Source organism: Quercus lobata, chromosome 1, assembly GCF_001633185.2.
Source record: "Quercus lobata isolate SW786 chromosome 1, ValleyOak3.0 Primary Assembly, whole genome shotgun sequence".
Lineage (NCBI taxonomy): Eukaryota > Viridiplantae > Streptophyta > Magnoliopsida > Fagales > Fagaceae > Quercus > Quercus lobata.
In genome coordinates this window covers 6,392,657-6,406,428 of record NC_044904.1, presented here as the reverse complement: position 1 = coordinate 6,406,428, position 13,772 = coordinate 6,392,657, and the positions used below count along the sequence as shown (strand labels likewise).

The 13,772-nt window shown below is 35.1% G+C and overlaps 1 protein-coding gene across 1 annotated transcript; it reads right to left on the bottom strand.

Moving 5' to 3' along the window:
* Positions 1–1,774: 1,774 nt before the first annotated feature.
* LOC115994335 (zinc finger MYM-type protein 1-like) lies at positions 1,775–4,279 on the bottom strand. Its single transcript, XM_031118430.1, has one exon. It carries the CDS (start codon positions 4,277–4,279, stop codon positions 1,775–1,777), a length of 2,505 nt encoding a protein of 834 aa, XP_030974290.1.
* Positions 4,280–13,772: the final 9,493 nt, after the last annotated feature.

Below are 13,772 nucleotides of genomic sequence, written 5' to 3'. Positions count from 1 at the left end.
CAAGATTGTAAATGGGTCATTTGATTTTATTGGGTTAAACTATGATACCTCAAGATATGCAGCCTATGCTCCTCAGCTTAAAGCCGGAAATGCAAGCTACCTAACTGATTCACTAATGAAACTTTTAAGTACGTACAAAATTACACACTCTACAACTCTCTCTGTTATGATAATGATTTGCTTACATGACTCATAATAACTAGACAATGATTTTCATTTTTTTTTAGCCGAGCAAAATGGGATCCCCGTTGGTCCCAGGTGTGTACCAGATAATTTTCTTTTGCTGGCTTATAGCTATAAGAAAATAAGCTTAAACTCGGTCCATTGTTGGCGTAAAAGGTCGGTTTTATGCCAGTCAATGAGGAGACGCCATGTCATCACCTTAACAAATTCCCAATTTAAAAAAAAAAAAAAAAAAAACCATCGCTTAACAGTTTTAGAAGAAAAGATATACCCAAACATCGTCTGCCTCTTCTTAAAACCAAACCTCCATGCCTCCGCTGGATTCAGTGTTGGAACTTGGAAAATACGTTGGAGCCGTCATGATCGTGGTGTTGCGACCTTAAGGGCATTGGTGAAACGTGAAAGTGTTTTGGCATAGCGGTAAGAAGAAAAGTGAGACAGAGTATCTACCAGAAATCTTCCTGGTAAAATTATTGAAATATATGGGTTCCACTTCTGCTTCTATAATAACTAAAGTTATTTTCCATTCTAAGTCAAAGCGGCGTATACATGTCTGTAAATAAAGTTGAAGTGGGTGTCCTTGCCACTAACACCGAGGAAACATCACAGTAATGAAGTAAGAAGAGTAGCTAGGAAGACCTGCAAACAAATTTCAGATTCCAGCACTGAATCCAGGTGAGGCGTGGAAGTTCAGTTCTAAGAAAAGGCGGATGATGTTTGGTTTTGGTGTTTGGGTATATTGTTTCCTCTGAGACTGATATGCGATGGTTTTATATAAATATATATAAATTGGAAATTTGTTAAGGTGATGACGTGGTGCCTCCTCGTTGACTGGCATAAAACCCTTCAGACCGAATTTAAGCTCTATGAAAATAGCTTGTACTGTTTTGCATAACAGCTAAACTTTTGACCTTTTATGAAAATACCTTTAACCTTTGGTTTGCTAAGGTGGATTTATTGGAATTGTTTACTTGAAAAGGCTGAAATGATTGACACAAATATCAAAATAGTTGCTCTTTGATTGTTGCAAGGGCATTTGCAGCAATGGCACTAAAAAACGATAATACTATTTTAGCTCTATTAATATATCAAAAAAAGTTTGTAATAATGGAGGTAAACCTATAAATTTTAGCTGATTTGTTACAGTGTACATCTATCTATAGATGTGCACTTTAGCACACATCTAAAAAAAAAAAAAAATTTATTCATTCCTCGGATTAAAATAATGCTGCTTTGTATATTTTTTTTCATTTCCTTTTCTCTCTCTCTCTCTCTGGCTTCTCCTTTCTTCTTTCTTCCTCAATTTTTTTTTTCTCTCTAGCTCGTCGGCTAGCTCCCTCATCTCCAGTGGCGGAGCCAGGAATTTATATTTGGGGGGGCCATGTCTAAATTTTTTTTTTTTGTGTGTGTATGAAATGTCAAATAGTAATATACAATATTTCATAACTGAGTATGTATAAACCAAAGTATATTTAATTAAAATTAAGCAATCATGAGACAAAATTAAAAAAAATGATTTAATATCTTTAATCAACTATAAAATGGGCAAAGTCACAAAACATACAATAACATAAAAGCTAAACATCTTTGTTCAAAACTGTAACCTACGCTCTTTAAGAGATCTAAAGTCATCAAGTATTGAGTCAGTAGTGAAGTTCTCAGCAATTTCCTTTTCAATGTAGACAACTAAGTTATCTGAGAGAAACTCGTCCTCCATTTTGTTGCGCAGTCTTGTTTTAACAATTTTCATAGCTGAAAAGGCTCGCTCACCAGTTGCTGTGGACACTGGAAGAGTTAAAACAAGGCGAATCAATCGATCAATAAGAGGATATACTTGTGACTTTTCTGTCTCTACTAACCTTCGACATAATTCTGCCATAGATGACAAATTATGAAACTTCAAATGATTTTGCACATCATGCTCAAATAGCTTCAATTGGATTTTCAAACCAGTCCTATCACGCTCAGAAAAATCAAGAGTATAATATTTCTCAACAAGACGACATATATCATCCACATTAAAGGATTTGTAAGCATCCTTTGGATCCAAAGCAGAGCAAAGTGTCAAGAGTTCTATTGGTTGTTCACCAAACCTATTGTCAAGCTCTTGCAGTTGAACATCTATTGTAGCATTAAATATATCAAAATGATAATGATGCTCCACTGTAACATGATCCCTTTTCTTACGACTTCTACCTTCAACATATTGAGCACTTAGATCTGGAATATCAATTTCAAATATTTTGGAGAATCCTATGACATTCTCAAGAAAATTATCCCAGCCATCTACTCTTAAATTTTGGATGAGTGCCTTTGTTGCTGAAACTAAATTTTGGGCATTTGAGATGTCTTGAGATTTCTGCTGTAAAGCTTGACAAAGAACATCAGTAATACCCATGATTTCCTTCATTAGATGTAAACTAAATATAAACTCAAATGAATTAATCATTTTATGAGCTACATTTGCATCTCCACGTTGCAAGTAGGTGGACCCGTCTTCCTTTATATTTTCAAGCACCAAACAAGTTGGACCAAACATCCTTATTAGGCTACAAATAGAATTAAAATGAGACCCCCAACGAGAATCTCCAGCCCTTTTTAGAGTTCCAATTTGGTTTGCTCCTGTTCCTGTTTCAAGTTCATCAATAGCTAACATTCTAGCAATTTCTGCAGCTTGAGCAGCTCTTAGTTCATCATTACGTTTACACGAAGAACCAACTGTAGTGATAATGAAATTTAAATTCAAGAAGAATTCATGGATAGGGATTACCTCTCTTGATGCAGCAACTAATGCTAATTGTAACCGATGAGCAAAGCAATGCACATAGTATGCATAAGGACAATCATTAAGAACTAAGGCTTGCAATCCTTTCCATTCACCACACATGTTGCTAGCACCATCATATCCTTGTCCACGAATATTTTGAATGTCAAGACAGTGACGAGAAAGAATAGCATATATTTCATTCTTCAGGGTCAATGCAGCAGTGTCTTTAACATGAGAAAGATCAAAGAAGCGTTCTTGTATAAAGCCATCATAGTCAACAAATCTCAAAACAAGAGCCAGTTGCTCTCTCTTTGACTCATCACGTGACTCATCAACAATAATACAAAATTTGGAATCCCCAATGTCTTCACGAATCTTATTCCGCACTTTACTTGCAATAACATGCAGAATCTCCTTCTGAATTGTAGGTGAAGTGTACTTAGCAGATTTAGGAGCATTTTCCAAAACAACTTGTGCAACCTTATCATTATAAGATGCCAAAATTCTAATCATCTCAAGGAAATTTCCTCGGTTTTTTGATTGAAGGGTTTCATCATGACCTCTAAAAGGACACCCTTGAAAGGTGAGCCACCGAACAATATCAATAGAAGTTTTCACCCGCAGTCGATTATTTAGAATTTGTTCAGAGCTTTGCACATTCATCACTTTATCTATATGCACTGATTCATTCAATAGATCATCACAATATTTCATAGCATTGTTGTGGGGTGAGCAAGGATCTTCTCCAACATGATTCAAAAAGGCACAATTCTTTCCATTATTGACTTTTTTCCAATTTCTAAATCCTGTGAAAGTAAATGCATCACAGCCAGGGCGTCTACTTCTTTTCATGGTAAAGAGATAACATGGCAGACAGTATGTAGCATCTTTAGTAGGAGAATACTCCAACCAAGAAGAAAATTGAGTGAACCAAGAAGCTTGAAAGCGACGAGGATGCTTTTCTCTAGAAAATGGATAGTTTGAAAGACGAATTTGATATGGTTTAGCTTTTAAATAAGCACGTCTAACTTCATCACGTATATTGGCTGGATAGTTACACATTTCAATGCGCTCTCCTGGATCTCGTTTTAAAATTCTAACATCAACTTCATTGGAACTAAGTGGTGAAAATTTTAAATGAATTTCTTCAAGTTCCACTTCCACCACTGACGGTCTAGAAGGATGTTTTTCGGGATCAATTCTTGGAGATTTGGAAGGACGCTCATTGGAAGTTGACGCTTCAACATTAGAACCTAAAAGTGTACTATTTTCTGAATTACTGTCTTCATTTTTTTTGAAGAATGAGTCAATAGTCCTGAACTTGCCCATGACCTAAATTATCAAATTAAATTATCACTTATTAAATAAAAGACAAACAATCATTTAAATGTCAATACATAAAAAAAATATAGAATAAACAACAACTAAATACATGAATATATATATATATATATTGTCTATAATATATTGATTATTATAATAATAAATAATATATTAAAAGAAATTTAAGAAAGAAAGCAATGAAAAAAAAAAAAAAAAAAACAAATACCTGGAGCACGGTGACACAGCACACAAGCACAAGAAGCTTCACAATCACAAAATTGAGTCACAAATTGAGGGGCCCACAGCTGTAGCCTACTGACAATTGTAATAAGAATGGTACAAAATTAGTCACTTTTTATGGCCTCAATTCAACACATATCACGTTTACCCAACAAAAATTGAACACAGTACATATATATTTAACTACTACAATTCTAGAAAGTGCAGAATAAAGAGACAAAATACCTTTAAACAAAGAGACAAAAATTTTACTTTTAAACAAAGGGATGAGAAGGAAAGATCTAACATCTGAAAAGATTAAAAAAAGAAAGAAGAAGGGGGCAAAGACAGTGCAGTGGCTGTGGCGAGAAGGACTGAAGGAGGCTGAACCGCTGAAAGAAAAGAGAAAGAACTGAAAGAAGAAAAAGAAGAAGAATGCAAAGCCCAAGTCCTCAACGGAGACAGATAGAGTGAGAGAGAGAGAGTCACCTGTTGAAAGATTTTTTCTGTTCTGCAACTGCAAGACTGCTGCAACTGTGTGGCGGCGTGTGGGAGAGACAAAGTTTCAGACTTTTCAATTTTTTTTGCCATGTACAAGTAAGACCTAGATACATTGGGATGAAAATTAGAATTTTTTTTCTCTTTTATTTGTTGAGATAATTGTTTTTTTGGCCTAATATGTTGTGGTAATTGTTAATATATCTGTATTCGTTTTAAAGATGCTAAATTGTAATTTGTTTACATGTATTTGTGGATTATATTTTATTGTACTGAAAATTGTATTTATTTTTAGACTTTATATAGGTATATTATCAGGGATGGGGGGGGCCAAAATGACAATTATTTAAGAGTCTTTAAATTATTTAAGATATTTTTTTAAAAAAAAAAATTTAGGGGGGCTAAGCGGAAAAATTTTGGGGGGGCCAAGGCCCCCCTCGGTCCTCACATGGCTCCGCCACTGCTCATCTCCCTCATCCCTCAGCTCGCCGGCCAGCTCCCTCATCGCAGATCTATTTCGCCGACCCAGCTTGCCGACCCACCCCAAGCCCCATCGCTGATCTCCCCAAGCCCCATCGCCCAGCTTGCCCAGTCCGTCTCCAAGCCCCAAGCCACCGCTGGGTTTCATCGTCGATCGTCGTTCCAAGCTCTGGGTTTCATCGGTGGTGGTGGTGGTTGTGGTTGTGGTTGTGGCTGAGGAAAAAGATTGGAGATTTGGGTTTTTTTTTTTTTTTTTTTTCCCCTGCTGTGGACTACTGGTGGTGGTGTTAGTTGTGGCTGTGGTTGTGGCTGTGGCTGATGGTAGAGGTGGTTGTGGTTGGTGCTGTGGGTTTTTTTGGTATTGGTATATATTATTTTATTGTAGTAGTTATAATATTTTATTGTGATATTTATATTATTTTATTGTGTTGAAAGCTAAAATAGATTCACTGCTGTAGTATATGTATAGATAAAATAGATAAAGTAACTTTTATAGATGCCAAATAGCTAAAATTATAGATTCACTGCTGTGGATGCTCTAATGTGCCTTGTTAGTTGAATACTTGTAAAATGTTTAGTATCATAGAGTAACTTTATATAATTATGTTGTATTTTTCATATAAATTTAAGGTTTGATTAATGTGTATCTATAATATATATTAATCATTTATTTTAGAAAAAATTTTATAAGAAATTGAAAAAATTATCTAGAAAGTCCATTACTTTTTCATTTTTCAAAAAAAAAAATTCCTAAAATGATATTACTAATATATACACTAAAGGTATACATTAGTAAAACACATAACTTTATACTGTAGATACAAAAAAATGGTAAGTGTTATATATATTTGTAAAAAATGGTAAATATTGTATATTTTTTGCAGTTGTGAACAACATGTCACTTTTTGCATGTCTACATTGTAAGTTTACATCACAAGTACAATGTAAACATAAAATTTTTCTATCAAAGAAATACTTATATTTTTCATAAGAGTTGCATAATTGTTTATAATTGGAATACAATCACTTTTAGCAAGATTCATCACTGTCACCTTAATTATGCATCAATTAGAATTGGACATGTTAAAAATTATGAAAAAATTGTAAAAACTATTGTCCACTTAAACTTATTGAGCATTAGTATTGGTAGTGCTAAAAAGTCATATCGATTTTTTTAGCTCCACCAATACTAAAAAGCATGTTACAATGGTGGAGGGAAAGCCAAAAAATTTGGTTGTTGAGCTACCGTACACAGCCAAAGATGGTTGTGCACTGTAGCTAAGAAGGTAAAAAAAAAAATTATTAAAAATTATATTATTTTATTGTATTTGTGGTGGTAGATATATTATTTTATTGTATTTTTTATTTTATTTTATTGTGTTGAAAGTTAAAATAAAATCACTGATGTTGGGTGTTTTGTAAAATGAGGTGGTAAAATAGATAAAGTAGCTTTTTGTGATGTCCAATTGCTAAATTTATGGCTTCATCAATGTCTATAAAAATTTTTGGTGTTTACATGACCAAGTGATTTGAATCTCAAAAGCTAAAATAGCCATTCCCACCATATATACTTAGTACTTCGATCATACGTGGTATAAGTAGTTTGTAACATTTAATTGGTTAGTTAAACTTTGAGTGAAAAGGATTGAGTAACTTCTCTTATACAATTCATAACTACCTCCATTACTTAAAATGATCAATGTTGCAGGCCAGACTGGCTCTATATCTACCCGAGAGGTATTAGAGATCTTTTCTATACGCAAAGACAAAATACCATAATCCAGCAATTTACATCATGGAGAACCGTAATTTCTTTAAAATTTCTCAATTATTAGTCCATAAGGTCATGATACTAATCTTAGAAAATTGCTCAAATAGAATGATTGCTATATGTCATTATAAATTATTTTAAGCTAAATATCCCTCACTATGTCACAGGAGTTGACGAATTCAATAATGCCACCTTGGCGGTTGAGGAAGCCTTTGTGGACAACCATAGAATTGATTATCATTGTCGCCATCTTTGGTATCTTCATCGTGCTATGAAGTAAGTGCTTGACATTCTCATAAATAAAAATAATAATAATTGCTTAACAAGATTTCCCTCTTCTCTGTAAAATACACATTGTTTGTACAAACATAAATGAATTTGACTTTCATTGTTGGTCTAGGGATAACTTAATGTTAAGGGATACTTTGCTTGGACAATGTTGGATGACTTCGAATGGATTTTTGGATACACTCTTAGGTTTGGCGTCAACTATGTAAATTTCAAGGACGGATTGAAAAGATATCCTAAACTCTCAGCCCGCTGATTCAAGAATTTCCTTAAGAAATACTAGTCATGATGGTGCTCGAATTTTGAAGTAAAAATCCAATAACAGTACGTGGACAGTCTTACATCAAAAGGCAAAAGATCATTTCCTCTATCTATATGTTCCTTAAATATATAATGTCACTTTAGTTTATGTATGTAGACACATAAGCTTGTTCAGTACTGAATTGCTTATAGATATACTTCATGAGAAGTGGCAACATATGTGATTTTTTTACCATATAAATTACTCTTATTAAATATTCTTTATCTATATATATATATATATATATATAAAAGTTACTCTTATTGGATATTTATACACACCATAGAAAGCCTTGGATATAAAAACCAACATATACTGTACTTCAAAACACTAGGGAGACAAAGCAATAAAAACGTATCACCTACAAGTTGAAAATGTTGAACGCATGATAAAGAAAAGTCGAGAAATGCAACTCCTCATCATCTTGAACTCTTTCCACCTTGCTAGTTATTTCTTCATGATGATTTTTAGACCCCTTAAAACACAATTGATTCAATCTAGGTAATTAGCCAAGTTGTTACTTAGTCCAATTTAACAAATCTAGGTTATCACAATTACAATGATCATATCATGCAAAGCAGCGGAAAGATAAATAACACAAGATATGATCACCCAGGAAACCAAACCGATAAAAACCTGGAGAGGATTTGACCTAACTTTCCTCAAGATAAACTTGAATCCACTATCTTGAAATAATCGAAGTTCATACAATAAGACTTACAAGCCCCCACGCTCGACTTCTTATTGCTACCAACCAGTAAAACTTACTGACACGACCACGTGCAAGCTCCGAATCCACGGACTCCTTCTTTCTTGGATTCACCACCAGATACAAGCACACCCGCTTGTGTTTTCTTTAAACTTCAATGGCAGCAACCGAGTTGATCATCAAGGTGTAGACAATATCTTCTCCTTGAAAACCCTAAGTTTGTGTAAAGGGAAGCTCCTCTAGATCTCACAAGAGATTTACACAAACCGCAATATGAGCAACACTAAAGCGTGACTAGAGTTTGCCTTTTATACTTAGGACAAATTAGAAAATCCTAAAACGTTTTAAACAACTAGGGCTGAGTTGGAAATCTGCAGAAAAAAACATTTTGCTCGAGTTTCGATCGCTTCGATCGATCGAGCCTAAGCTTCGATCGATCGAGCCAGGCTGAAATGCATAATTCTTTCTGCATTAGCTCGATTCCAACTTTACATAAAATACACAACTTTGAGCAAGACTAAAACACTTCTAAACACATTGTTTTGATCATGGTTTGCTAACAATACACATTAGAGTTCTAAATACATAAATACCTAAGTCTTTAAAGCCTAACAAACACCCCATTTGGCAATCTGTGATAAAACACAACTAGAAGCTCAAAGTTTACAAAATAAAAGCTCTTTACACAAATAATGCTCATAAAACAAATTCAATCCTAACTACTATCCATCAGTTGCAAGTGTAGACAACAGCTCAATTGAATCAACCTGTATATTTCCTGAAACATTAAACAAAATGCATAACCGCATGTGTGGAAAAAATACAAGTAAATAAAGTAAATTCTTGATTTCAAACAACACACAATAAAGACATATATCAATGAATAACTCATAAATATAAATCAATAAACAGTTTAAAACAAGAAACATATAAGGTACCAAAAAAAATAACACTCCCCCTAACATGAATATCTCATAAAAAACATGGCAAGAGCTAAAAAGATAAAATACAATGTGAAGCACCTAGATACAATCTAAACTCCACAAGCTCCGACCAACAAAAATACTCTCCCCTTGAAAACAAAAACTCTACAATGTACTCCCCCCTTTTGTGACGGAATGCCAAAGGGCAAACAAAATCCATCATCAAAAGGGAGGCGGTGTGGAAGAGGGCCGAAACTGTGCCAACTCCGCACGCAAGGCACGGATCTCATCGAGCACGTCCACCAAAATCTATCCATGGGCCACCTGAACAGTCAAGACATGATCCAACATACGTCGAATGTCTGAATCATCCAAAGTGGTCGGTGGAGGAACATCAGCATCAACAGCAGCAGCACCAGACGTCTCAGCAGCATCTGCACCTGTAGAAGAAGGAGGAGGGGGAACAACACTAGATGACGCACCTCTAGGACGTGAAGGAGCAACTCTCAAGTGAGCAGCCCTCTGTTTAAGAAAGGTGGCACCTATGGGAACAATAACATAAACAGGCTCACCAGAAGGGAAACCATCTAGACCCAAAAACAGCAAAATCCTATGAATGAAAATAGGATGAATAAGCGCATGCCCTACGACAGAACTCCTATGAATCTCGTTCAAAGAACGCATGAACAAATGAGGGAAACTGATAGACGCACCAGAAACGAACGCATACAAAAACACACATCGCTCTAGAGGGATGGTGTGGAGATGAAAAATAGGCCACAACAATGACACATTATCCTAAAGAAAAGATAGACAGTCTCGGTAAGCTCAGCGGACATGATCCGAGGATCAGAACCCCACTGGATAGATGACCCAATGATGTATGACATGACAACATCTAAGGGAGGAGACTCATCATAGGGATAGTCAGGCTCCCGAACCCGGAACTCCAAGAGCCTCAGCCACTACTCGAGGGGTAATGGTGAACTCAACACCTCGTATCCAACTCCTAACAAGGGTGTTGGAATCATAGACGTGGTAAGAGACGTTTGAGAAGAACTCTCTAATCAGGGCGGTCGGAGGTGGATGATCTATCTCTAAGAGAGGCAACCAACCTCTAGACTCAAAGTTAGCCCTAATGGCTGGATCAATCTCATCTAAAATCACAGCACGCTCAGCCTAAATCTTACGCTTACGGTTCAACGTCTCAAAGGCCTCTCTGCTTCTATCATTCCTAAACACCTCACTCCTAAACACCTCACTCCTAAAGGGAGACTCAGAGGAAGTGGAAGGAGTCCTATGGGCTCTAGTTTTCCTAGGCATGGTGCTAGGAGAAGGACCAAAACACAAAAAAAAATACCAAGGGCAAACTGCAAGTTAGCACACAAAAAAATATAGAACAAAACTATATGATGCATGAACACATTAAATGGCATGATGCATGTCCTAATGCAGTGCAATTAAGTTCAAATAAGTTCAAATCACAAAATTGGCTTGAGCATAGAGTTTTAAACACAAAAACCCCAAAATTTTGAAAAACCACTTGATCAATTTGAAAGATATTGACTAATTGATCATCATACAAGAAAGAGTTTAGTAAATAATGACCAATTACATCAATTGAACAAGCCAATTTCATCAATTTAGCCAAATTTGAACAAAATCCCCAATTCGGGTTAATTGCAAGCCCTAGAATTTTCAATTTTTCACAAAACCCCAAATTGATCAAATTAACCACCACATATCATGAATATAACAATAAAGGAGCAAAACCCAATGATCAATTTCAAAAAAAGAGGATTGATTCAACAAAAATCCCAATAGTGAAAAGTTCTGAAAATCCCCTTAGAATGCATGAGTTTATGCATGAAAACATGAAAATAAATGCAAAAGGAAGGGTATAAGGGTCTTACCGGCCTTGGGAGAGAAAAACCTTGCAAAAAGTTTGGCTGAAAACGACAAAAAATCCTTAGTGGAGCCTTGCCAAGTCAGAGAGAGAGATGAAAGTTTGAAAAAGTAAGTTTGAAACAGTCCAATTTGAGTTTTAAAAAAACTTGATTTACAAGTTTCGATTGATCGAAAAACATCTTCGATCGATCGAAACAAACAGAGACTCTCAAAAACATATTTTAAAATTTTCGATTGATAAAAAAATAGAATGGATCAATCAAAATGGGCAGAGGCTCACTAAATTTGAGGAAAAACACAGTTTTTGAAAAAAATTCAAAAACAACTCAAAGCATTGAAATTGAAGAACAAAATACATGAGTATGTGATGATGTGATTTTCAAAAACAAGAATTTAAGCCCAAAATTCCCAAAATCAAAATTTCTTGCATTCTCCATAAATTTTCAAGTATCAAATTGATTTTGCACAAAATTCAAAGTATTTTCAAAACTTGGTTGGTCAGACCATAAACACACACAATAACATGTACAATGTTTAGCAAAGAGTAACTTGTGTAGTGTGTGCAACTAGCAAAAGCTTGAGATACATGTGAGGTGATATGTGAATAGCAATCAATCACAAAGTCTACAAAATTCATCACAAAGAATTTAAAAGAGACTATCACCTAAAGAGTTACATCATATAACTCCCACATCTCCTAGATCATAAGCTTGCAATCATGTAAGTTTCTTGAATTTATGCCTCATAATATACACACCAATTTTAAGTCATGTGATTTTGGCATCAAGCCTAATAATACACACCAATTTTAAGTATTAAGAAATTTAAACCGAGGCTTCACCTTATGCTCTTTTTATGCATGTGCTACACTTTCTCGAGTACAAAATCTTATGGTATGCACTAAGGTATTCATGATTGGCTAGTGAACAGTGGTGAGATGGTTATTTATGTCTTTCTCTAAAAGTTCAAGTTCGACAGTCAAAAACATGTGACTTCAAGATTAAGACAGTGTAATAAAAAACCATAAACATCTTTCCCACACAACATGCACTACAAAACTTCAACTAGTAAAGTGCAAAAAGCAAGCTCATCAAAGCTAAACAAGGTACAAACGACATGTTATGTGAAAATAAATTGACCAACCTTGTTCTCAAAAACCAAGAAGAATAGTACAAAACACAATTTGCTTCCTTTTTCTTCCCCTTTTTCCTTTTTTATTTTTTATTTATAAAAAAACACACCTAGAATGAAATGCATGAATGTTATGCAATGCAAATCCTAAAAAAAAAAAAAAAAAAAACAAAACCAAAGAATAATGGTCACAAAGAGTAGAACAATAAAGTACAAGGACCATGTCAGAAAGACTCAGTTAGTTCGAGTCTTTTGCATCTAAAACCTTTTAGATACACCATGAGCATTGGAGTTCTTATTCACATGGGAATGATTACTAACTCCAGGATTGGAATAAAGGTTTAAAGCCTTTAGCAATTCACCAATAAGTACCATAGGATCTTGTACTTGAGGTACATGTACTTTTGGTTTGTTTGCTCTCTTTGCAGCTTACAGCTTGTAACAGTTTGGACGTATGTATCCAGACTTTCCACAAAAGTGACAAACCCATGCAGGCTTATCATGTGTCTTGTCCTTAGATAAGGTAGGCTTCTTAGACTTAGACTCTTTTAGATCAACCCTAATCTTCCTAGATGATGAAACTTCTATGGGTTTGACAACCTCACTCACAGGAGGTTTGACAGTTTCACTCACAATCTCACTCACAGAAGGTTCAAAAGAAGATGAATGGACAAAGTTTGTGGAATGGGGAGCAGACACATAGATGCTTTCAACATAACCTAAATCAGATTTGTCAGAAGGAGACTTTTGAACACTCAACATTTGATCAAGTTTAGAACTAGCAAATCTAGCAACAGATAAATCAAGTTCTAAAGATTTAACCTTATCAAGTAAAAGCATATTCTCAGTTTTCACATTGTTCAAAAGTTCATTAGCATCAAACAGTTTTACAAGCAAATTCTTCTTATCAAGCTCAAGAGATTCAATTTTCTTCAGGCCAAGTTCAACATTCATAGCATCCTTTGCAGCAACTTTGCAAAGTTTATTATAGGCCTCTTGAAGATCTGTATCTTCAGAGAGTTCCCCATCAGAAGGGTTCTCTTTAACAGATATGCTCTCATTGACTACAGCAGTAGTAGTGAAAGCAATGAAGTTTCCATCCTCATCATAATCAGACTCATTATCAGAAACTTCACCATCACTAAGGGTTACAGCCATAGCCTTACCCTTAGACTTCAAATAGGTAGGACATTCAAATTTCATGTGACCATACCCTTGACATCCAAAACACTGAGAACCCAAAGAGTTATTAGAAGATTGACCTACTTTTT